The sequence below is a fragment of the Benincasa hispida genome, chromosome 12 (assembly GCF_009727055.1).
Source record: "Benincasa hispida cultivar B227 chromosome 12, ASM972705v1, whole genome shotgun sequence".
In the NCBI taxonomy this organism is placed as follows: Eukaryota; Viridiplantae; Streptophyta; class Magnoliopsida; order Cucurbitales; family Cucurbitaceae; genus Benincasa; species Benincasa hispida.
Window position 1 is genome coordinate 33,909,176 of NC_052360.1, and position 26,763 is coordinate 33,935,938.

Genomic DNA, 26,763 nt, shown 5'->3' on the forward strand with positions numbered 1-26,763 from the left:
GACAATTACCACTAAGCCAAACTCACTTTAAGATGTATAACTATTTTACATTTAGCCCAGAAAGTTTAACGAAATTGTAGATCAGACTGAAAATTTTAGAATTATAAAGTTCATATCAAAACTAAGCACGGATGGTGATTTAACCTTCTTTTGGCATTCAGCCATTAAAACGACAATAACAAATGAAACCAAACAATATAGATATTTATCGGTGCGCTCAATTCAAAATTAGTCTACTATTGAAATTGATCAGAAAAATCTTGTTTTCAGGCTATGTACAAATCTTGTGGGACTTCCACTATCAATACAGATGGCAACTGTTTTGCAGAGTCAGAATCATTGAATCTTCAACATACACAAACAAGCTTTTCCATAGGAGGCAAGGATTGCAACAAGACAGCAGTATAGCAAGTACAACAGTTGAGCCATTTTCAATTGCTAGTCAAATTCTTAAGGCTTTAGGAGAAGTTGGGATTGAGGGAGCCTAAGAAAATTAGTAATGAACTGATTTTTGGAAGAGCAAGTTAATAAAAAGAAGACAGCCTAACCAACTTCTAATGCAACAGGACAAGTTAAACACCAATGAACTGAGAACTGCTTTTTATATATATGGGGAAAAGGAGCTGAGGCTTGCTACAAAGCTGGAAATTTCTTCCTCTTGTTGACCCCACAAAATACAAAATCATATGCCTCCTATGTACAAGGCAAAATACCAGACAATGTGATCATTTTTTACCTCTATTATAGAAGAGGGGCTGGTTCCTGAGCTATTCAAATGCCAAGACACCATCACTATTATTGACTGCCATTTTGAGATTCTTCTGGAATTGGAGTCAGCTCTCCACCAATGTTTTTATTCTCATTTTCCTCAGATGCAGAGTTCCGGTCTCGGTTTCTATTTGGACGAGGTTTCCTAAAGTACTTGGCCACAAACATTTCGGCCAGGTCAGGATACTTGCCTTTGATGAAATTATCAAGGCATTTACGATATGAAAAGTCCTCTTTATGGCCGTCGGTTGTCACAACGTAAAAACACCTGCTTTCCTGAAAACTGCTGTGCCGACTAACCTGCCAAGTTCAAGCACTAAACAACGTAAGATATCCTCAAATGTCCATTACGTTGCAGAAAATGGTAGGAAGGTCCATAACGAATGAAGATTAAGGTGCAATCAACTTCCAAATAAATCCACCACAGTGCCAGCATCCAGTTGCCAAATTAAAAATACAGAAGTACTGCTTGACTCTTCACATGGCAAGGTCGAAAGGGTTTAAGCATCATCTAAAAGTTACATGATGATGATGATTGCATACAAACTTAGCTTTTAAGAGAAAGTGAATGAATACAAAAAGGGCCCAGAACAAAACCTAATGTGCTAACAATATAAAAAAAGAGCTCCGACTCAAAATTATAAGACCAAGAGAATAGTTACACAAATCATTCGAGTTGAGGCAAACTTCAGTAAGAGACCACACCAACCTCCCAAGACCTCTCAATCCCTCTAAAAATTTTATAAATCATTTCCGATCAAATGCTTCAAAGAATAGGAAAGAAACATTTTTGCCAAAAGGTTCGTCCATTATCTCAAAAAGGCGAATGTGAGTGGAATAGAACCAAACATCATAGAAATATCTTCTATAATGACTACGATGGTGAAATCCAAATAAAAAACTCTGCATAAACGAAGTTGGCCTAAAAGATGCTTAGAAATGTTAAGTACCAAGAATATCCTTTCACCTTGCATTCAAAAAGCTTCAAACAATTGACAAAATAGAGAGATACGACAAAGATTGAATAAACAAAAGGAACAGCATAAAGGTAACAACTGTCAATAGTATTACAGCTCAGATTTTTTTTTTCACATGAGGACAAATATATATATAATAAACTTCAAAAAATAATAACAGTTTGAGAAATATACCATGAAGTGGTCAATTCCAGCGCCCATTTTTGCAGCTTTGTCAGGATGGAAGTTGAATACACTTTGAAGTACGAAGGACTGATCTTCAGCAGACAATGGATCCCCATCATTGTACCTTCGCACAAAATATTCATGAATGAAAATTTAAATAGAATGAAAATGTTCAAGAAATAGTGTCAATTACATATTGGTGGACCACAGTGTCAATGTTAAGGAAAAAAACATAAGAAACACCAAAGTTGTTTTATTCACGAGACAAAAACATTGGTAGACTTTATGAGCAAGTGGACAAACAAAAACTGTTCATCAGAAAATCCCCTTATCTTATTTCCAATTAAATACTAAGGTTTTGCCTCAGCCCTATCATTTTCTCTGGCCACTACAACCAAACTAAGAATGTGTTCATTCATAAGCAGATCCATCCTTTACATCTACTATTTATAATAAAACAAAATTACTAAATGCAACCAATGTGCCTTAGTGAAAAGCATTCAGAGAGAATATGTACCCAGATTGATGCATAACTTTTCTGATAGATTGCATTATGGGTTCAATATCTGCAAGAATATCTTGTTCTTCAGTTGTAAACATATCCAACCGTTGTCCTGATGCAGTAAATATTGCGCGTAAATTAGAATCATCGTTCAAAACTCCAGGAGATTTCGGAGGACGGTTCTTCCTATTTTTCCACTCCCCAGCATTTCCACCCCAACCTTTTGACCCTTGATTCTTCTTATCCCATCCATGTGAACTTGTCTGTTCACTAGACTCTTTATGAGAACCCCAACCATGAGAAACTTCCGGTGATTTTTGTTCCCAACCTAATGAAGTTTCTGGAGGTTTCAGTTGACTAAATTGTGTATTTGAATCATCCTGAGATCCCCGACTAAATTCTTCAGCTGCCCTCTGGGGTTGTCCCCACGAACCCAGTGAGTCATTTTGGGATCCCCAACTTTGTGAAGCCTCCGTAGATTTCTGTGTGTCCCATGGCTTATCCATCTTCTCCTGAGATCCCCAACTTTGTGAAGCCTCTGTAGATTTCTGTTTGTCCCATGGCTTATCCATCTTCTCCTGAGAGTCCCAACCTCCTGTGTCAGAAGATTTATGCTCACTGGTAACTTGATCAAACCCATGACCTGATCCTTCGTTTGACTCAATTTGGGAGCCCCAGCCACGTTGATTTGATTCATTGTTAACATGTGAAGGTTTTATAACTTCCCGTGATTTCTGTTGCCCCCAGACATCATTGCCAAATCCCTGGGAAGCCTCTGGTGATTTATGTTGATCCCAAGAATGATTGAGAACTGCATCACTATGCTCCACGGCTTTGGATGGAAAGCTATCCTTCGAGTCACAAACAGTTTGAGAACCCCAACTAGATGTCCGCTGGCTCTCCATCCTGTCGGTGGCCCTGCTATCCCATCTATCAGACACCTTATCTAGGTCCATTGATGCCTGGCCATCGTTCCAGCCTGCTTCAGATTGATGATCATCTCCAGAATTCTTTCTCCAACTGCCTGCAGAACCCCAGCCATTGGTTTTGGAAGAAACTTCTTGCACCTGAACCTGGAATGATTCAGCTTTATCCTTCACCTGACTAGACCAATTATCTTCTGTTTTAGAACTTCCTCTTGACCAAGCCTTATCTTCCCATCCCCTAGATTTAGAGGTCATCTCAACCTTTTTATGGAAGGCATCTTGTGTTTCAGCTTTCTCGTTCTGCAAACCAGACCACAGATTTGATTTTTCTGGCGCTGTGTCACCTTTAAAGCCATCTACATCTTTTGTTTTTGTCCCCCAAGTAGATGCAGTATCCCAACCTCCAGATTTTGGAGTTTTCTCCATGGAAGTAAAGGAATCCCGTTCAACTTCTTTTGTACCAGAATTTGACCAGTCATTGTCGTTTGAAGTATTAGTAGCTTTATTTCCCCAACTTGGCGTAGTATCCCAAGCAGAGTTTGAAGTATTCTCTTGGGCATTTGTATTGGCCACATCAGGTTCAGCTTTTCTCCCCCATCCAGACCAGTCATTGTCATCGGACGAGTTAGTAGCCTTCCCATTTTCATTATTTTCCCACTGCCCACCACCAGTGGAAACAGCCCCAAGAGATGGAGCTTTTTCCCACTTTGATTCTCCAGGATAATTATCCAAACAGTGTTCAAATTCAGCACTGTCTTCAAAAACTGGCTTCTCAGAAGTCAAAGGCTCTGGGGACAGAGTCAACTCACCATATTCATCTTCTACCATTATATCCTCAATCTCTTCACCTAGGCATGCAGACGTTGGCTCTTCTGATTTACTACTTCTCACCATGTGTAAAAAGTTATAAACATCCACAACATCATCTTGTTTGCATCCTAACTGGAACAGGGAAGAAAAGGTGCGTGAATGAGTTGAACCATAAAAAAGATCTTTGAAGGAACAAAAACAATAATTATAATAATAATAATTGATCAGTACCTCTTTTTGGTCCCAAAGGATGTCAAACCTTGATCCTGTACCAACAGCAACATGTTTACCCCAAGAACAGGAGGCCACTATGCTTGATAAAGAATCCTTATGACATTTCTCAGCAGCTCTCTCGAAACATTTTCTTGGTGTCTGTAAATCCATAGAGCAAGATTATATGACCGGCAGTGTATCAACAATTAATAAAAAAAAGGAAAATAAAGCTCAATCTCGTATTGAGATACAGACAGAGAGAGTAAGAGAGAGAGAGGACTTACAAACAAAGTTGCTTCTGTAAATGGTACTTGGATGTTCAGTGCACGAGATAATGCTTTATATCCACCTGAATTGAAGCCAATCATATTTCCTGTGCATGTCATACTGTTTGCCAGCAGAATGAGATGATCTCCAAGAACACCTTTTGAAACCATTGACACTGACTTTGAAAGCCGCTGTGCATATAAACCATCTTATATATCATTTTCTTCGACATTTGTCATTTACCTATTTATTATCAAGTCACCTACAATGCAGGTATTTACCATTTTTTGGAAGTTTTAGCTAGAACGAAACAAGCACCATAGTTATACACAATTAAAAAAAGCTGACTTCCACTGGAAAATACATGTAAAGCCTACAACCTTAGTATATATCTTTCAATTGGAAGATCTATCCCGTCTAACTTCCAAATGCCATTTCCTTAATGATATCTAGAGAGAAAGAAAGAAAAATAGTCAACCTAAGTAAATGGTTCAATATCATCCCTGAATTAACAAAGAAACAAAGAAAAATAAGACTTTTAGAGGGTGGGAAAAGGACCTTCGTGAGGTTTGGTCTCTTGTTTGCTATCATGTTTCTTTGTGGGCTTCGATTTTGATGACCTTTTGTAACTATTTTATAAGCATTGTTTTGCATAGCTAGAGTCCCTTCTTGTAAAGGAATGTCTCTTTTTGTGGGCTTCGTTTTTTGAATGCCCGTATACGCTTTCATTTTTTTCTAACTAAAAGTTGTTTCTCTAAAAAAAAAAAAAAAAAAAAAAAAAAAAAAAGAAAGAAAGAAAGAAACAAAAAATACCACTCAATCTAGTATCTGAAAACTCTTGTTTCCAATAACTGATTTGGTCATGTTATAATGGTTCAAGTAAAAAGTCCTATAGAAAAAAATGTGTCACCCTTTATGACCAAAGGTTCAAGTAAAAACTTCTATAAAAAAAAGTGTCCCCCTTTAATACACATAAAGGGAGACCCTTTGAGAATTTGGGTTAGAATTTTAAGCACAACTAGTGGGAGGAAAAGAAATAAAAAAATAAAAACATAAGCATTACTAAAATTTATAGAGACAGATTTTGTTGATCCTTCAACACTTCAAAGTAGCCTATTTGTTGGGGTCAATGCAGAAGGTTCCTAAAGATTATATTCCCTTGTCACCTCTTTTGTATTTGGTAATTTATCATTTTGCACAGATTTTATGGGAGATCTTGATTTTGGGCTTTGGGGGATTTTGTGAGTGATTATACTTTAACGTAAGTTATGGGTATTATTTTGGTTGCTGAGAAAATTGGGGTAATAATTCGGTAGATGGAAGGGAATAATGAGAGTATCTATATCACTATATGAGTTGTTTCAAATTGGTCAGTTTCCTACTCGAGATAACATAAAAGGGATTGATTGTTTGGGTATAGAAATTTCTTATGTTTGGGCATACTCTCTTGAGTGTACTAGAGTAGAACAAAGAAATGCGTTCTCCCTTGAGAAAGTTTCATTGGGCTGATCCAAAAATTACACTACAGAAAAAGGTTTCAATTGAATTACTTTATTGGGACAAAAAGGAGCATGTATTCATCATACCTGGATCATTTGATCAAAAGCACATGAAATGCCAAGCAGATCCTGAACTTGTTTGATGGCATAAGGAACTGATCTTCTGGTATCAATCAAGTGAATAACAGGTAGGCAACAGTCCAGCACATTCCTCCAAGCATCACCATTTTGTTTCACTGCCGATTTTTCCAGACAGACATCCAACGCTAGTTCACCATCCTGCCACCTGGAAGGATTTTTTTGCCAGCTGGTTGAATCTGGACTAATCCAGATCACATTTGCAGAACTGATCCGAGGGTCACCTATTGAATTGATGAAAAAGGTTGTCGGAAAAAAGGATGGTTTTCAAGCAAACTTACAAATATTCAGATATGAATAAACTTTACTCATTTAAACTATTTAATGCACTCTCTCTATATTTTGATGCAGATTAATTTTTCTTTTCTTAAAAAAGAAAAGAAGCCTCTTCATTGAATTAATGTAACGAGAATATTAATTTTGTTCTTTTCTGGTTCAACGTTTAAAATTTAGAGGTTAAGCTCCATCTCCTTAGTGATTGAAGTTAATTCAATTAGGAGGTACCGAGCATTTCTCAATAATCTGAGTTCCGAAATGGAAGCAGCATTGGCACTTGTTCGTGGAGTCGAGAAGTTAAGAGATGGACCTACTTAGAATATTGAATCACTGGGTGCTTTGGTTGTTCTCACATGTCTTGTGGAACTCAACAATATTTTTAGACTTCAGACTCAAGGATACAGAATAGATCCTATTCAAGTAAAGTAGTAACTCAAGGATAACTTTCATAGGTGAAACTATGAATTTGGTCTTTTTTTTTTGTCATGGATCTCATAGTTATATACACTGAGATATTAAATTAAATCGTTTCTCTATTATTATTATTAGTAGTAGTAGTTAGGTCTTCATTGAGAAAAAATAAAGAATACAAGTGCGAACAACAAAAAACACCCACAGAAAGAACACACACAATGCCTTGACCTAAATAATAATTACAAAAAAGCTTCGCCACTGAGGTCCATGACGAAGCATTAAACTTCATCACCCCAAACACCCCACAAAACAACACAACCCAGCTCCCACAAAAAACACCCTGTCTCATGAAAGAGGGGTGGAGAAGTAACTCATCAATCACCTCTCTACAACCCATATGCGTAGCCAAAACAAGGCCAATGCCCTAAAAATCATGGGGAGAAAATAGAGATTTTCTTATAGACTAAATCCTTATATATTGATTAATTGTAAAGCATTAAGATGGTATATTCTTTCTCCAGTCATAACCAACTAAATCTTTCAATATCTTTTAAGATTTTAAACGTGTTTTATCTATCGAGAAGTACTAATATATATGTATATATACACATAAATATATGTAAGTATGTGTATATATACACACGCACACACATATATATAGTATCCCAACGTGTTTGTGTCATACGTTTTAGAGATTAATGTATCACAGTGTCCATGTCCAATCGTTTTCATGCTCTTGTTCTCAGAAAAAGAATAAATGTTCAAGAAATAAAAACTCCAAAATCCAAAAGTGGGTGAAAAAGAAAAAGTACGAAACAACAAATACACCCATATAGAAATTTAACCATGAACATAAGAACCTTTTAATATCTTTGTCTAACACTTGAGGAATTTGCAAACAAAAGTTGAAGCTACGAAAAAGACCTTCACCCAACAATTAAAAGGTGGATGGAAAAAGAACTATCTGATCATATCAGTGTCCCTATGACGGGCTAGCAAGAAGCCGAACGTCTGAAAGAATTAATTCCAAATAGATCTCGCAAACTTACGTCTCCAAATAATGTGATTCCAAATAGATCTCGCAAACTTATGTCTCCAAATAATGTGATTCAAGTCTTCTTCTGTCTTCCAATAGAGAATGAAAAAAATAAAAAGAGGAAACTAGCGATGGCAACTTCCTCAAAAGCAAATCCATAGTGTTAACTTGTTCAAATCGGCAGACAAAGAACTTAAGCTTCTTAGGGATCTTCCTAATTCTCTAGAGAGGAGAAAAAACAAATTCACTATCAAGGGAAGGGTCCAATAAGAAACGAAAGAATGACTTACAGGAGTATTCCTCCAAAGGGTTGGAACTCCAAACATCAAGCTCCCTAACTAAACTTGAAAATCAGTTACAAAACAACTTCTTAAGGGAAGATAAATGATTTAGACAGGAAACTGTAGAGTAAAGGGGTCTATCCTCCACCACCGATCTTCCCAAAAATATGTATTATTCCCCTCTCCCAGCACACAATGGACCATGTGGGAGAAAGAAGCGAGCTCATAAGAAATTTCCTTCGACAAGTTCTGATAAGTGCATTTAAACCCACTCCACAGTCACTCAAAAGGATGAGGATCATACTTGTGCCAAAGAGCTCTAGACTGAAGAGGAAAACACCAACGCCATTTAGCCACCGAAGTTGTCCTTTTCTATCCCCCCACGTTCATAGGGTTCCCAAGGACCTCCCACCTAACTAAATGCACCCCTTTTTCCTCGTCCACCCCTTCCCAGAGGAAATTACCCATAAACTTCTCGATATTCTTGCAAACCAAGCATGGGCTCTATAAAGGGAGAAATAATAAATTAGGATACCGCTCACAAAAGAACGAATCAGGGCTACTCCACCAGCTTAGAGAAGAAGCACTTCTTTTACAATTTGGAATCAAATTCCCTTCTGTTGACTGATAAAATTCCATCCATTTACCTTTAATTCCAGATCTCATTTCAAGCTCAAAATAACAAATAAATAAAGGTTTATCAATTTTCAATCTGTCACCAAGAGGCTAGAGGTTTTTTTTTTTCTTTTTTGAAAACGGCAAGAAGTTCTTTTCTTTGCGTTTTTTTTTCTTCATTCTCAACATCCCAAATCATAATAAGAACCATCTTGACGGATAGATTTCTCAACTATTGCCCCACTCTCTTGGAATTATCAAATAAATTGTCCTTTTTTTAAACAAGATATCGAACTTCACATTTAAAAAATGAAAAGAGACCAATGCTCAAATAAAAACTCCACAGGGAGTGAAAAAGTGAAAGTGACAAAAGAAAGCAAGAAAATTTAACGAGAAAAAGTGAAAGTGACAAAAGAAAGCAAGAAAATTTAACGATCAACCACTCAAAATAAATTACAAAGGATATATAAAGGCATTCCAATTGAGGATAATATCTTGTAAAAAGATCCAATCAAAGGGGAATATATGAGTGTCAATGGGAACTATGACGACATGAAAGAAGTCCCAGACAAAGGGTTGCAAAACCCTCACGATGAAGATGCGTACAATTCCTTTAAACCAGGATTGAAAGTACAAAAACATGAAATGATTGTAGGTTGTGTTTCAGAACCCTTGGCGATATCAATAACGTGCAAAGAAGAAGATTGTATCAAAGGTTTGTGTTTCCGTATATATATATATGCCAAAAGACAATAGGAATTAAGGAAAAAAAACCAAAACTCATTACACATAATAAACATTATTTGTAGCCATTACAAATTACGTAAAGACTCAAATTTTTAAAGCATAAAAATATTTACGAAGTACAAAATTGAGCGTAAAAAATACTTGCAAAGCTATGAAGTTAAATTATTTAGGGGAGAGAAATAGATTACTTTTCACGTGTGAAAAAAAAGTTGATGAAAAAAATGGACTCTAGTCAAGAAAGAAAAAGAAAGAATACACAAACCTACCAAAAAAATAATAATAATAATAAATAAAGAAGCCCAAACAAACATGCGAGCTGAAGTTTAGATCTTGGGATTCAACCATTTGGCTTGTTATTTCTTTGTAAATGTTCCTGTTCAGCCTATAAGGGCCGTTTGATAATATTCCCATTTTCTCATTTCCTGTTTTCTAAAAACTAGAAATGGGAATATGTTTGATAACTATTTTTGTTTCTTGTTTCTTGAATAGAATCTTATTTCATAACTTATTAACTATTTCTTGTTTCTTGTATTATTTTTTCTTACTTTTTTTTCTTTACCTTATAGTTTAAATATAATTTAATTATGTAAAATAAAAAATATATATAACAAGCATTAAAATATTATAAAAAATTATATTATTGAATACTAATAATTTCTAACACAAAATTAATACAAAACTAACAACAATGATACGATTATTGTTTCTATCTTTTTCAATATTGCTCAAATTTGAAATGGAATATTATTTTTTACTTCGGTCATTTGTCTTAAATGACGTCGACTCAAATCCAACTCAATTATAATATTATGTAAATGTCGTGGTTGTAAATTATTAACTTGAAGCTAAATGAATGCCTTAGTGAACACAATTTTTGTAAATTCTAACCGGATTCAAATGTACTATAAATATAAAATAATAAATAAACATGCATATTGAAAATTTTAAAATTCAAAATAATATTTAAATATACATATTGAAAATTTTAAATTTGAAAATCAAAATAATATGAGTCATATTGAAAAATTTTAAAATATAAATTTAACTAACATATAAATAGAAAAAATAAATAAATGCAAAATAAGGAAAGAAATATAGCAAAATATTTTTTTTCTTATTTCTCTCGGAAGGAAAGGGTTTTTTAAATAGAAGAAACACCAAATTACAAATAAGGAAAGAATAAATTACAGCAAATATAATACAATGGAGAATTTCACAAAAAAAAAAATATTCAACACTCCCCCTCAAGCTGGTTTGAAAATATCATTCATGGTCGGCTTGTCAATCAACTTGTTGAATTGCCGCACTAGAAGACCTTTAATTAACACATCTACAATTTGCTCTGTTGTCGGAAGGAAGGAAATGCATATTATTCCTGCATCAATCTTCTCTTTTATGAAGTGTTTATCAACTTAAATATGTTTCGTCCTATCATGAAGGATTGGTTTGTAGGCAGTAGACATTGCTAAGTTGTTATCATAATAAATGCGTATGGACATTGTCTAAGAGAATTTCAATTCTTCCAATAGTCTTTTTATCCATATAACCTCACAAATGCCATGGACTAACGCCCTACATTATGCTTTACCACTAATTCTAGTAACCACACTTTGTTTTTTATCAATCGTACTAGATTTAACTAGATTTCCCCCAACAAAAGAGCAATAACCCGAAGTGGATCTTCTATCAGTCGTACTATCTACCTAATCAGCATCAATGTAAACCTCAACATGTAGGTGGTTATGCTTCTTAAATAATATACCTTTTTCCTGAAGTACCTTTCAAATATCTCAAGATTCTATAAACGGCTTCAAATTGAACTAATCTGGGAGCATGCATGAACTGACTTACCATACTAACTGCAAAAGCAATGTAAAGACGTGTGTGAGAGAAGTATATGAGTCTCTCCACAAGTTTCTGATACTTTTCTTTTTCTTTTACCTCTTTTTCAGTTGCAACTACTAATTTTAAATTCTGCTCAATGAGAGTTTCTACTATCTTGCAACCAAGTAAACCTGGCTCATTCAGTAGGTCAAGAATATACTTCCTTTGGTTGACAAGAATACCACTTTTAAACTTGGCGAACTCCATGCCTAGGAAATATTTTAAGGTTCCCAAGTCCTTGATTAGGAAATCACTAGCAAGTTTTTTCTTCAAGATATTCAATCCTGTCTCATCATTACCTATAAGTATGATAGTATCAACAAACACTATCAAAACAACCATCTTGCTATAGAACATAGTATGATCAGCTTGGCTTTGACTGAATTCATAGCTCATGATTGCCTTTCCAAAACATTCAAACCATGCTCTAGGAGATTGTTTAAGGCCGTATAATGATTTCTTTAACTTGTATACTTTGTTAACCCTAAGATTCACCTCAAAACCAGGTGGCAAGTCCATAAATACCTCTTCTTCAAGGTCCCCATTAAGAAAGGCATTCTTAACATCAAGTTGATAAAGAGGTTAACCAAAATTAACTGCAACAGATAACAGAATTCTGATAGAATTAATTTTAGCAACTGGAGTAAATGTTTCTTGATAATCAATTCTATAGGTCTGAGTGAACCCCTTGGCAACCAATCTGGCCTTGTACCTTTCAATATTACCATCAGCTTTACATTTTACAATGAACACTCATTTGCATCCCATTGTTTTCTTATCTTTTGGTAGTTCAACTATGTCCCAGTGCAATTTTGTTTCGATGCATTAATCTCTTCCATTGCTGCTAATTTGTAAGGTTCACACCTTAACTTCTTATATACTAACACAGAAAACAAGCTCTCAGTGAGCCACAAACAACCAAAATAGCAGTCCTCCGACAAGAATACTGGCCAAGAGAGGAAAACTCCTCTTCCAAATACACTGTTCAAAGAAAAGACAAGATAACTATCGAAAAAGTAGCTTGTAACCCTAGGGGCATTTTAGTAATTGTGTGTACCCTAGGGCTTCCCACTAGTCTATTTATTTGGCCTATTCTCTTGTACTTTGTGTATTACAATCAAATAATAAAAATTAGTGTCTATCGTGGTTTTTCTCCCTGTACTAGGGTTTCCATGTAATCTTGTTCTTCTCTTCCCTACTCTTTATTTTTTAACATAGTATCAGAGCCAAGTTACGAAACCCTAGCCGTCATCGATGGAACTCCGAGCATTGACATATAGGCAGCCATTCAGGCGGATATGAAGGAGTATCTCCAAGCCGCCCTACCACAACTGATCTCAGCCACCACCCACGTCCAGTCGCCGCCGGTAAAGGAGAGATTTAACCCTGCAGAGATGTTCCAGCCGCTGCACGAAGGAGGATCGACTGGTTTGTTCCAGATTGAAGCTACCTTCGATGATCAGAAACTCTCGATCGCACCGTCCACATCGTTCCAGACAGAAACAACGTCGATCAGAGACGCTCGATCGGGCTGAGCCGCGCCGGTGGATTGCTGTCGAGCCCTTCGTCCACGCCGGTCGCGCCGCTCGTGCCGATCGTTCAATCTCCTACCCAGCTGGCGGATTGAGTCCAGCTTTCACGTCTGCTTCTGCCTCTGTCCAGCCGTCCGTAGGAACTTTTTTTCCAGTCGCGCCCAATCATAGTAGCTCGACTCAATACCCAGATGAAAACCCGGTAAATTCTTTCCCTATTTTACCCACTACAAATATCCTGCATGGTTTTTCTTCAGTTGACAGTACGACCAGCCTGAGTACAGTTGGAATCAGTACTATCGTCCAGTTAGGAAATATACAGTTTTTTGGTCTTGTTAGTGTGAACGGTAAAAAACCTTGGATTGTTGACTCAGGGGCGACGAATCATCTTACTAGTACCTCTGATCAATTTCTCTCATATTATCCAAGTGCTAGTAACGAACGAATTAGGATTACAGATGGGTCGTTCGCACCTGTTGTAGGAAAAGGGGATTTATCTCCGTTTGAGGGTTTGGTTCTGCGGGACGTTTTGCATGTTCCTAAAATTTCATATAATTTATTATCCATCAGTAAGATTACAAGAGATTTGAATTGTCAGGCAGTTTTTTCACCCGACTCTGTTTTATTTCAGGATCTAAGCTCGGGGACGACAATTGGCACTGCCCGGAACGATGGGGGACTCTACTTCCTAACTGATGATGTTTCCTCTAGGAATGATTATAGGACTAGCCTTGTCTCCTTAAATTTTTCTACCTCTGAGAATGATTTTCTGTTATGGCATTACCGCTTAGGGCATCCGAACATTCAGTACATGAAACACTTATTTCCGCATTGATTTCGCAATATTAATGTGTCTCTTTTAAAGTGTGAAGTGTGTATTTGTGCCAAACAGAGTCGTGTCTCCTTCCACTCCTAGCCCTATAAACCATCCAAACCCTTCACCTTAGTCCACAGTGATGCTTGGAGTCCCTCACCAACCACAACCTCCACAGGGAAACGCTGGTTTGTCACTTTTATAGACGACCACACTCGGCTTACTTGGGTCTTTCTTCTCACTGATAAGTCCAAGGTGTTATCTGTATTCCAGCAATTTTATGCCACTGTGGAAACACAATTTAATGCCAGGATTGGTATTTTGAGAAGTGACAATAGGCGGGAATTCTTTAACACTTCCTTCCAAGAGTTTCTTGCTTCCAAAGGGATTATCCATCAGAGTTCGTGTGCCTACACTCCCCAACAAAATGGGGTAGCAGAGAGGGAAAATCGTCATTTGGTGGAAGTTGCTAGGTCCTTAATGCTATCCACATCACTCCCGTCTTACCTATAGGGTGATGTCATCCTTACTGCTGCTCACTTAATCAACCGAATGCCTTCCCGGGTCCTCAATTTTCAAAACCCCTTAGACTGTTTAAAAGAGTCCTACCCTACGACTCATTTAGTCTCCGATGTACCACTTCGAGTTTTTGGCTGTGTTGCCTTTGTTCACTCCTATGGTCCAAACCGCACAAAATTTATCCCTCGTGCTCAAAAGTGCGTCTTTGTTGGGTATCCACTCCATCAACGCGGGTATAAATGTTACCACCCATCCTCTAGCAAATATTTTGTTTCCATGGATATCACCTTCCTTGAGGATCAACCCTTCTTCCCTGTTAGCCATCTTCAGGGGGAGACCTCTAGTGAAGAGACTAACTGGTCCACATATACAATTCCCTTGGGAGTCTGCCCCTATTCCCGAACATGTTGGTCCTGTCCTTCCTACCAATCAAGTCTCATGGATAACATACTATAGGAAGAATCTCAGGAAGGAAGCAGCGTCACCTGTTGCATCTCCGGCTCCGATCCATGAGTCAAACCCGACATCAGGTACATATATTCCTGAAATTAATGAGATTGATACTTGTACTAACGAGTGCAGAGAGGAAAAAGGAGGGAAAGGTGCCGACAGCACCACTATAGCAGATGGGAAGACAACAGTGAATGACGATTCATACACAGCTCTAGAAAATGTGAGTGATACTAAAGATAATAGTGAAAAATGTATGATTTCTAAAGATGAGAAACAAGAAGAGGAGACTAATGATCACAATGGATATTCTGATAGTTTGAAGGAATATGATGCTTCTCTTGATCTTCCAATAGCCCTGAAGAAAGGTATTCGGTCATGTACAAGGTACCCCATGCATAGTTACATGACATACAGTAACCTGTCATCTGAATTCAGGGCCTTTACCACTAGTTTAGATGCAGGGGTGATACCGAGTAACATACAGGAAGCAATGGGAACTGAAGTTTGGAAGGCTGCTGTTATGGAGTAGATGAAAGCTCTGGAGAAAAATGGAACGTGGGATTAGGTTATCCTACCTAAAGGACACAAGACAGTTGGGTGCAAATGGGTTTTCACTATAAAGTACAAGTCAGATGGGATTGTTGATCGGTACAAAGTCAGGTTAGTTGCCAAAGGGTTTACTCAAACCTTTGGGGGAGATTACTCCGAGACATTCTCTCCCGTAGCTAAACTCAATACTATCCGAGTATTGCTATCAGTTGCAGTTAACAAAGATTGGCCTTTGCATCAACTGGATGTAAAGAATGCCTTTCTTAATGGAGAACTTGAGGAGGAAGTCTACATGAATCCTCCTCCTGGATTTGAAGATCAGTTCAAACAGCGAGTCTGCCGACTGAGAAAGTCGCTATATGGGTTGAAACAGTCTCCAAGAGCCTGGTTTGACAGATTTGCCACCTTTGTCAAAGAACAAGAGTATACCCAAGAGCACTCAGATCATACACTTTTTACAAAGAAGTCAACTTTAGGGAAGGTAGCAGTTCTCATTGTGTACGTTGACGATATTGTGCTCTCTGGTGATGATGATGTTGAAATTGTGAAACTCAAAGCAAAGATGGCTAAAGAGTCTAAAATTAAAGACCTTGGGAAGTTAAGATACTTTCTCGAAATGGAAGTAGCCCGGTCTAGGGACGGAATCTCAGTGTCCCAACGGAAATACACGATTGATCTTCTAATGGAAACAGAAATGACTAGGTGCAAACCTGCTGATACCCCAGTTGAATATAATTCAAAGCTCAGAAATACTAGTAACAATGTTCCGGTCAATAAAGAAAGGTATCAGCGGTTAGTTGGGAAATTGATATACTTATCTCATACAAGACCTGATATTTCATATGCAGTGAGTGTCGTCAGTCAGTTTATGCAGGCTCCTTGTGAAGAACACATGATAGCAGTTGAAAGCATCCTTTGATATCTGAAAGGTACACCAGGTAAGGGGTTAATGTTCAAAAAGTCTGATAAACGCTTCATTGAAGCCTACACTGATTCTAATTGAGCAGGGTCTGTTGTTGATAGAAAATCAACATCAGGGTATTGCACATTTGTTTGGGGTAATCTTGTGACCTAGAGGAGCAAGAAACAGGGAGTTGTGGCCAGAAGTAGTGCAGAAGCTGAGTATCAAGCCATGAGTTTAGGGATATGTGAAGAGATATGGTTGATAAAAGTGTTGTCAGATCTTCATCAAGACAATGAGCTCCTAATGAAACTGTTTTGTGACAATAAGGCAGCAATAAGTATTGCAAATAATCCTGTTCAGCATGATAGAACAAAACACATTGAGATCAACCGGCACTTCATCAAGGAAAGACTTGACAACGGAAGTATATGCATTCCTTATGTTCCCTCAAATCAGCAAATTGCAGATGTGCTCACAAAAGGATTACTGAGACAAAGTTTTGATTACTGTGTCAGCAAGTTGGGTCTTATTGATATTTACACCCCAACTTGAGGGGGAGTGTCGAAAAAGCAGCTTGTAACCCTAGGGCCATTTTAGTAATTGTGTGTACCCTAGGGCTTCCCACTAGTCTATTTATTTGGCCTATTCTCTTGTACTTTGTGTATTAGAATCAAATAATAAAAATTAGTGTCTATCGTGGTTTTTCTCCCTATACTAGGGTTTCCACGTAATCTTGTTGTTCTTCTCTTACCTATTCTTTATTTTTTAACAATAACTAACCCTAATCCCAACAAAAAAGATTTTATACCGCTCCCCAAAAGTTGGGTCGTCCAGCCACATCAATCCTATCCTCCACAAGTTGGGTCGCATCCATCATCTCCTCCAGGCCCACAGATCTCATTGCAAAAACCTCCGTACGGATCATGGATCCAATCCATTTGTGAACATGTTGATCAGCACCTCCTCTGGCAAATATGACAATGGAGCAGACAGCTCTTCGAAGCGTTGGAGGTACTCCACAACCGATCCTCTTGTTTGATGGCCAAAAACCGGGTGCACGGTGTCCCTCGCTCCCTTGACCATAAACGTATGAAAATCCCCTCCTTAAGCTCCTTCCACAATTTAAATTTCCTCCGATTCCCTGCCCACCAGTACCAGTTCAATGCCTTGCCTTCCATACGACGGCTATTTTCAGCTTCTCTTTCTCAGTCAGCAAATGCAACTGAAAATAGTGCTCTGCCCTAAAGAACTATCCATCAAGGTCTTCTCTATTGAAAACCGGCATTTCCAGTTTTTTTAACTTAATCTGCTCCGGCCCCTCACTGTTTTCTTTCCTCTGAGCCGATTCCCCTTCTCCATCTTCTCTAACCCCCTCCTATTCTTCTTCTGGCCTCATTTTCCTTTTTCCCATGGACGTACCGGTCACCTCCGACGCTTCCTGGGCGGATTGGTGCTTCGCATACATCTCTGTTAACATAACTTGGATTTTTTCCACCGATTTCTCCAAGACCGGCGGCAGGCTGTAGTTCCTGCTTGATAAGCCCAATGTCGTTCTCTGTCGCCTTCAAGCGTTCCTCCATCTGCTTCTGCATCATTTTCTTCCACTTCCCCAGGTTTTTCGGTGGCTCTAATACCACTTGTAAGGTTCACACCTTAACATCTTATATATTAACACAGAAAACAAGCTCTCAGTGAGCTACAAACAACCAAAATAGTAGTCCTCCGGCAAGAATACCGACCAAGAGAGGAAAACTCTTCTTCCAAATACACTATTCAAAGAATAGACAAGATAACTAACCCTAATCCCAACAAAAAGATTTTATACCCCTCCCCAAAATACCACAACCCTTTCAGCCAAAAAGAACCCATGGTCCTCCCCTAACAGTCAGCTGATGTAATTCCTCTTTTGCCATTCCTCTTGTACACATGCTTGATAGGAGGTCTAACATGATTTCCAATTCAAATCATTTTGGGCCTCCTATATATTCCTTGGAACAAATAGGTTAGTTTAAATGTGAAGGCTTTATGATAGTCAGACAATCTATTTAAAGAAAGATAGTTTGCAATGGTATATTTGGTACATTTACGAGTACCTTTCCTATGGGCAATTGGAATATCAAGATCAAAGACATTAAAGGATTGTGAGAAGATGAAGAACTAGGAGAAATAGGAGTAGAGTGTCTAATATTTGGATCTTCAGGATCATTCATCAAAGCATTAGATTGGTCCTGTGATAAGTCAACTGTCTGACCTCGATCTCTTTGAGTCAAGTTTAACCTGAAGTTCAGGATTTTTACTAGTTGAGTCAGTTTCTAGTGTCTCTTCCTAAAGAAAAACTCTCTACACTTGGCATCGAAGAACTAGAACTCATAATTTCGTGACCACTGATGTTCAGGAGAGGTAAAGTGTCCCAAAAATTATCTTCAAGGTTAGATGTCTCCCTTGGAAGAGAATTTAGGCTAAAAAATGGTTGATTTTCCAAAAAAGACACATCCATACTCTCAAAATACTTGTGGGTCAAAAGACCAAAACATTTGTAAGACTTCTTATGAGAGACAGAGCCTACCAAAATGCATTTAATGGCTCGAGGATCAAGTTTAGTTCGAGAAAGGATAGGAGTATGAACATAAGCAGTAAACCCAAATAATTTAATTGGTAAATCAGAGAACAATCGGTTATTAGGAAAAAAAACTCTTTGAAGTGACTCAGATGAGTTTTAAAATTCAAAAGACGACATTCGATCGATCAGATAAACAACTGAAAAGATTGCATCACCCCAAAATATTTTGGAACATTCATAGAAAACATAAGGGCACGAGCAACTTCAAGTGTCGATTTTTTAGCTCAGCAATGTCATTCTGCTGAGGCGTGTCACAACACGTAATTGATGAAAAATAGCCTTATCTTGCAAAAACTTGGTTAATTGTTCATTAAAATATTCAGTGTCATTATCAAAGTAAAGAATGTGAATTTCAGTTTGAAATTGAGTCCCAATCATATTGTAAAATCGAACAAAGATCTCTTTTACCTCTGACTTTTGTGTTAACAAATAAAGCCAAGTTAAACGAGTGGGAACATCTACGAAGGTAACAAACCAATGCTTACCACTATAAGTCAAAACTTCTGGTGGACCCCAAACATTAGTATGAAGTAAGGAAAAAGGTGATGAAGCCTTGTAAGGTTTAGGCAAATAAGTGGATCGATGATGTTTAGCAAGAAAGCAACTTTCACATTGAAAAACTGAACAAACAAATCCTTTAAATAAATTGGGAAATGGATACTTTAAGTAGAAGAAATTTGGATGTCTTAATCTACGATGCCAAAGCATTATAGTTTCTTTAACAGAAGGAGAATAGACACTACTTAAGCCCTGGACTTCTTTATGACTAGCTGAAACTTCATCAAAGTAATAGAGACCATCAATCATCCTAGCACGTCCAATCGTCCCCCCAAGTCCTAATCCTAAAAGATACAACGAGTTTCATAAAAATAACAAGACAGTTAGCACCCTTAGAGATTTTACTGGATAACAAATTGCAAGCTAATTTTGGAACATGAAGGACAGAAAGTAATATAAGTTTTGTAGTCAAAGAATAGTTCCTTTTTCTGCAATAGAGGTGAAGCTACCATCGACAATGCGAATTTTTTCATTGCAATACACAAGAGAGTATGATTCAAAAAACAAGAGGAACTAGTCATATGATTAGAGGCTCCAAAATCTATAATCCACGAAGATGAATTGAGGCAAGAGAGAGCTTGAGGACAAGTACCTCATTGTGCCAAGGATACACGAGGATTACCAGATGATAAATTGGTCTTTAGCAACTTTAGAATTTGATCAATTTGCTCTTTGGTAAACGGGTTGGAGTCAACAACATTAGCATTAGAGGTATGCTAATGGGAATTTCTCTCACCTTACTTAGAACTTTTCTAATTTGCAGGTTTTCCATGAAGTTCCCAACAAATTTCATGCGTATATCGAGGTTTATTGCAATAGTCACACCAGACACAAGGATTATGTGATTTGTTGGATTGATCAAAAGCATTCATTGCAGTATTTTCAATCACCAACGCAGAGCATTCAATTGAATCAATAGTTTTTTTGCCAATCATAACATTCTTTCGGCTTTCTTCCATGTGAACTTTAAAAAAAAAACATCATTAATAGTTAGAAGAGTAGTTTTTCCAAGTATTCTACCTCTAACTTCACCAAATTCAACATTGAGGCCAGCAAGGAATTTGTAAATACGACCATCTTCAACAGTTTTCCTAAAGTACTCTTAGTCCTTTGTAGACCTCCACTCATACATATCAAAGAGGTCAAGGTCTTGCCACCTTTTTAGGGAGTGAGAGTATTGTGTAATTAAGTTAACTCCTTGTCGTATATCACCCAATTTAAGATTTAAATCAAACACTTGTGATTGATTGCCCAAATCAGAATACATCTGAGTTACAGTATCCCATAATTCTTTGGTAGTAGAGTTACAGTTGACGTCTTCAACCATGAAATTTACGAGCCAAGTCATAACCATGGGGTTTTCAGTGTCCCACCCGACGAATTAAAGGTCATCTGGGCTAGGGGCTGTTTTTTCTCCCGTGATGTAACCAATCCTCCCTTGTCCACAAATATACATCCGAACACCCAATTACAATTAAGGAAAGAATAAAATATAGCAAATATAATATAATAAATACAATGGAGAATTTCACAAAAATGGAAATAATCAACACAATTAATATAGAAAAGAAATAAATATAAATGAAATATTAAAAAACAAACCGAAATTAACTAGAAAATTGAACCGACAATCTTGAAGTAAGAGTGCCTAGTGCACTTGTCTACCAATAGGCCAGAGCTAGTTTTTTATTTCTATTGTGAAACAGTTATGTATAAAAAAGAAACGGAACAATGAGAAACTACTGTTTGTAGTTTCTCAAATTTGGCACAATTTTTAGAAACATTTCTTAAATTGTAGAAATAAAAAATGTGAATGGTTATCAGACAAGTCAGTTTCTTTTTTTTTATAAGAAACAATTTCACAAGTCAGTTTCTTAAAAAATGAGAAACAGAAACAGCAAACGGGAACGTTATTAAACCGGCCTTAAATATGTGTATTTCCCAAACTGTTTTGACTAGTATAGCATTGAATGGGGAAGTTACTACGAGGTTCCAAAGCGTCACAGTGCAAAAGCAAGGAATTTTTCAAATTTGGATCATAAACAATGGAGGTGAAAGCTTCTTCAAGTACTCACCAAGCTTACTATCAGGCATTAGATTCACTGTTTCTCGTTGGGTGACGATGTCCAACAAATGACTAAACATTGTTGAACTGACTATATGTTAAAACTAAGAGCCTTATTAAAGTATTAAACAATTCTATTTTCAATGTTATTCTATTAGCAATAACATTGAAGGAAGAGTAGTTTGGTGCCACGCAATCATTTAATGCTACTAGAAATAGCAAATGGCATCCCATCTATTCTTCTTTACATCCAACACTTCCTCTTCTTCTATCTATTCCATGCCAACTCACCTTCCAGGCTTCTAGTCTGTGCTCAACTAGAGCATGTAAGATATTTTTCTTTGTCTTTTTGTTTCTCTTTCTTTCTTTTTTTTTTTCCTTCATCTTTTATTATTCTGCTCTTCCCTTCTAACTCATTTTTTTTCTCGTTCTTCTCTCTTCCCTTCATACTCATCTTATTTTTCTTATTGTTCAAACATGAGTGTGCCTTGAAAACAAAGTGAAATATTTGTTTGAATCTTATTTTCTCTATGAAAATTTTAATACGGATTGCTCTATTTCATTATGTCCCTTACAATACACACATTTGGAGATTGACAATACTGGTTAATCCCAATTCATGTGCATGTGTTAAATCGTGGGACATACGAGCAATTTTTACTCGTATAATACACATCACATCATACATGTTTAATAACATTGCCACATCCAAGCCCATATTTGCAACATGGATTTTTCAATTGGGAATTCCGCAGGTTCTGATGGGTTTGTGGGTTACTTTGTTAACGGTAATGTTCCGACGATGAAGAAGGGAACATTTTCTGTGGGCAACTTTTCAAATCATAAAAAAATGACCTTATTTCTTCATTTTTTTGATAAACTTGAGGACGAGTTTTTTTTTGGAAGGGATAGAATTGAGGGATAGATTAGATAATATTTTGAGTTTTCTTCCTTTAAGAAATATGTCGTCTTTTTAATACTAGTCTAACTTGGTTTATTCTTAATTCTCAACATGGATGATTCCTTCCTTTACTTCCATGACTTCCCATTCATAAAAAAGATTTGATTTTCATTGGCTCTTGAAAAAAAATCCTCTTAGGCTTCACCATGTGTACTAGCGGAATTAGAATTACCCATATTTTAAAATATAATACAGGATTATAAAATTTACATGCACCTCAGTCAAATAGACAAATATATAATGGATAAAGAAAGTGATAGACCTTTGATGATTGTTTCTGAAAGCAGGGGAAAGACTACGTCAGCAAGGATGTGTGCAGTTCTCTCCAAATGAACATCTCTTGTCTCGTGCCAGAATATTAGACATGGCATATCAGTGCTCTCTTCTCCATTCCATTGATGGAAAGAGCATTGTTCACTGCCAAAATGCATCACAAATAAGATATACTTCTAACTTCTTTAATTTTTAGATATGCTACACATCATTTTGAGTGTATGTGAAACATGAACACTAAAACCCAACAGACAACGTCTACCAAGATCATTACTAAAAAGTACACAGAAAATATGCAAAAAAAAAAAAACATAAAATAAAAAATTTAAAAATAATAATAATAACTCTGCAGTCTGGACTAAAATTGATATTTAAAACAGCCATAAATCTCACACATGATACGGAGATGGTAGGTTGCAATCGGTCTTGCTATGAAATTTAAAGAATAATGGATTACTAAAATGGAAACAACTTTCCTTAAGAAAAAATGAACGAATACAAGGACATACAACAAGCCTATAAAAAGAGTAGCTCCCTATACAAAAAAGGACTTCATCTATGTAAAATAATGTCTATAGAATAGTTACAAAAGGTCTTCGAAATCAAAGTCCATAAGAAACATGGAAGCGAACAAGCACCAAAAAATAATAGATTACTTGGATCAAACAAACTATGCTTACTAGCAACTGGATTCACTCAAATCCATGGGAAAAGCTATCATATATCATTCAGCCCAAGTTGAAAATAATTCAAGTACTGCTCTCATGGCCCGATACAGAATACCTCAGATGTAAACTTCATCTTCTTCCACATTCATCAGATTGATATGAGGGTTGAGACTAGCAAGCCAGTGAGAGAGATTTGAGTGAGGGACAGGGCGATCAGGCATCGTTTGTTCACTGTTTACTTTCTTGTTTTCTCTCTTTTGTGTAAAATTAAAAAAGCGAAAGGCTTGGACTGGTGGACCTCAGAGGGAAAAACTGGGATAGGATATTCAAGTGGTTGGGTAGAGGGAGGCGCACTTCGGTTCAATTTAGGTCAATTCATCTTAGCTGGACCTAGTGTTTTCCAAAGCTCAAGGTCCAATAAAACGCACCCAAAGTCTCCTAGGCTTTAAGCGTAAGATGCAAAGCAAAAGTGCGGGCTTCATTTTATGAGGTGCACTAAATATTAAAGTACTATATAACGAAAAGAGAGCATATTTGAAGTGGAAATATAAAAAAATAATAATAATAATAACCTTAAACACAAGAAGTTTTGTATTTCGGTCTAGTAAATTTGATTTTTTTGGTTAAAGAAGGAAAAGCCCTAATTATTATTATTTTTAAAAATAATGAAAAACCCCAAAACCTTGGGGCTTCACAAAAGGTCCGCCTTTTTTGTGAGCCTCACCTAGGCACGCACCTAGGAACGCTTTCTAGGCGCACCTTTTTTGTGAGCCTCACCTAAGCACGTCAGACCTGCATCTGAAGCCTAGGCATGCACCCAGGAAGGCTTTCTAAAACACTGACCGGACCAAAGTGAAAAAATCAGTTGTTTTATTTGAATAAACAGAGAAGCTGAAGGATTTACAGACTGATCCAAACTGGCTTGATTCAGTTTCTCAGTTTTTGCAATTTCTTGCACACCCCTTACCATCTTCTACAACTCTCTAGGGTTCAATGAGAATCCAATTCTCACCCACCAACTGCTTAGCAAATTTTGTTGCAAACGAGAATCCAATTTCATCTGCCTTATTTCTTTTGCACATGAAATATCCAACGGATTGCAAAACTAATTTTTGTTTTTAAAAGGAAATACAACTTCTCGTTCATTTTAAAGAGACTAATGTTCAAAAATACATGGGCCATCGGTACGTGGGCCATCGGCCCACATGATATTAAATTAATTTTTTAAGGGGGAAGGCCCACCACAGTAACTTGCTATTGGGGCCTTCGGCGTCTCCTTTGCGTTGCACTACTGCATCGGCTGGCGAACCCCTCTCAAAAAAAACAGAGAGACTAATGCTCAAAAATACATCAACCTTCTAGAGAATAGATAAATAGAGAAAAACAAAAGAATATGAAGAGAAACTGTTGAGATACAAAGATGAGAAGACATAAAAAGGCAAACAATTATTGAAAAACCTAACAAACCACATCCAGAAAGGAAACCCAAGCTAGAATTTGAAGTCATGATGTTATAAAATTTTCGTCTAGAAGAAAATCCATAGCCAACTGAAGGAGAAATTTGGCCCATGACATCTCCAGGAATGAAGTAAGGGAATAGCCTAGAGGCGGGGCCAGGGGTAGAGGGACATGAACACAAACACAACAGCACACCAATTTCTAAAAATGTAGGACAATGACACAAAGGGGACACGTTATTTAAGAAAAAAATAGATAATACTAAAATATCAAATCCAACTTTAGTTTTTTTTTATTAACTACTAATTTTAAATTAAAAAAAAAAAGGAATGAAAATTTAATTAAAATTGAATTTAGTTTAAATTGTAAATGTTGCATAAAGTTCAATAAGTTATTGCCCACTAGACGAAAGCCCAGCCCATTAAAAGAAGGCACACCAGCCCATTTTAGAAGGAAAAAAACTCTAACCCTAAAAGCTGTTACTCCTTTCACCGCACCCCGTGATTTTGCTCTCCTCTCTCCACAACAGCCACCCCACGATTGTTCGATTTCCCTTTCTTCACTGTCACCATTCTAATCAATGTCGCCACCGATTGCCACTCTGCAACGTCATTGTGGATTTGAAAGGTTTGGGTTTTTTATATATCTTTGAGGTGTGACCATCATGTGTCCGAAATTGTTATTTAAGAAAAGGGGGCACAGGAGCATGTCCAAATGTAACCATCCATGCTTCCCAGCCCACGCCCAAAGAACTATGCAAAAGGAGTCTTCCAGTTGGGAAACCAAAAGGACAGGGTTTTAAAGCTATCTCCATCATAAAAATATAAATCATTTTAAAAAATGTTGGCAATTCGTTTAAGAATTTGTTCAAGAACACTTAAAAGCCTGGTTTGACAAAATTGGGAACTTCAGTTCAACTGAGTCATGGGATCCGAAGTTGAATCAAATGAATTTTCAATTTAAACGTGGCATACACATTAAATATGTACATAACCAAACCTGATAGAGAATCGTAAAGCATGAGCAATTTTCTTCTTCTTCTTCCTGAAAGAACTGATAGTCTCTTGGCATCTTCGTAAAACTTCAGTCATGTCTATCTTCAATTCTTTAAGGAGCATCTATTAAAGAAAACTCTATTAACCAAGCAACAGGTACAAAATAAAAATAAAAACTCGGCAATGAGAAAACAGTGGTAAAGAAAATATAAACTCGAACCTTGTTAAGATGCACATGACCAACAAGCCCAGGACCAAGCCCTGAGGGAGTCGGTTGTCTGTTATATCTGCAAATCAGGAGCATGCAGGCAGGAATGTTTACTTGAGGCATTATAGATGATTGAATTATCTTCATTTTTTTTCTAATAAGAAACCAAGCTTTCTTGAGATGGATGAAAGGATATACAAAGGCATAAAAATAAATAGGCCCAAAAGGAACAGCCCTCCCGCTCAGTTACATAAAGGGACTCGGGCTCCCATCCAAATGAATAATGCTAAACTTGACCTACATTCTCTCTCTCTCATAATTTTTACATGGGGCAAGAGACAGAGATAGATAAAAACATAACAGAAGTGTATTGCCAAATTTCCTCCACCCAATGTTATTAAAGTTGTTGAGTTCAGAAAAAAAGTCAAAAAAAGATCTTACCCTCCACCTAGAAACTTACAAAACATAGAATACCACAGACGGAAATGATCCATTACCAAATTTTAATTTCATCGAACACCCAGAAATTCAACTTATTCCACAAGCAGGCTTTTCAGACCTTTCCTAAAATTAATACAATTTGTTGTAGACCTGTAGTCACATAGAGCTGCTATTTTCCATTAAATTAGAAGTTCGCAAAATCTCCATCAATCTTTATCAAGGCCTTG

At 36.9% G+C, this 26,763-nt stretch overlaps 1 protein-coding gene and 1 pseudogene across 1 annotated transcript in view; one reads left to right on the forward strand and one right to left on the reverse strand.

Annotated features, from left to right (window-relative positions):
• Positions 1-208: 208 nt before the first annotated feature.
• LOC120067035 (DNA-directed RNA polymerase V subunit 1) overlaps positions 209-26,763 on the reverse strand; it is a 44,305-nt gene continuing 17,750 nt past the window's right edge. Inside the window, exons 11-19 of the mRNA XM_039018409.1 lie at positions 26,108-26,174; positions 25,892-26,010; positions 22,756-22,910; positions 6,215-6,489; positions 4,646-4,819; positions 4,380-4,520; positions 2,428-4,280; positions 1,920-2,034; positions 209-1,068 (exon numbers count right to left, since the gene is read on the reverse strand). Of these exons, the coding sequence (XP_038874337.1) occupies positions 796-1,068; positions 1,920-2,034; positions 2,428-4,280; positions 4,380-4,520; positions 4,646-4,819; positions 6,215-6,489; positions 22,756-22,910; positions 25,892-26,010; positions 26,108-26,174 (3,172 nt within the window). The 3' untranslated portion in view covers positions 209-795. The remainder of the gene's footprint in view (positions 1,069-1,919; positions 2,035-2,427; positions 4,281-4,379; positions 4,521-4,645; positions 4,820-6,214; positions 6,490-22,755; positions 22,911-25,891; positions 26,011-26,107; positions 26,175-26,763) is intronic.
• On the forward strand, positions 24,565-24,748 carry LOC120068691 (annotated as a pseudogene).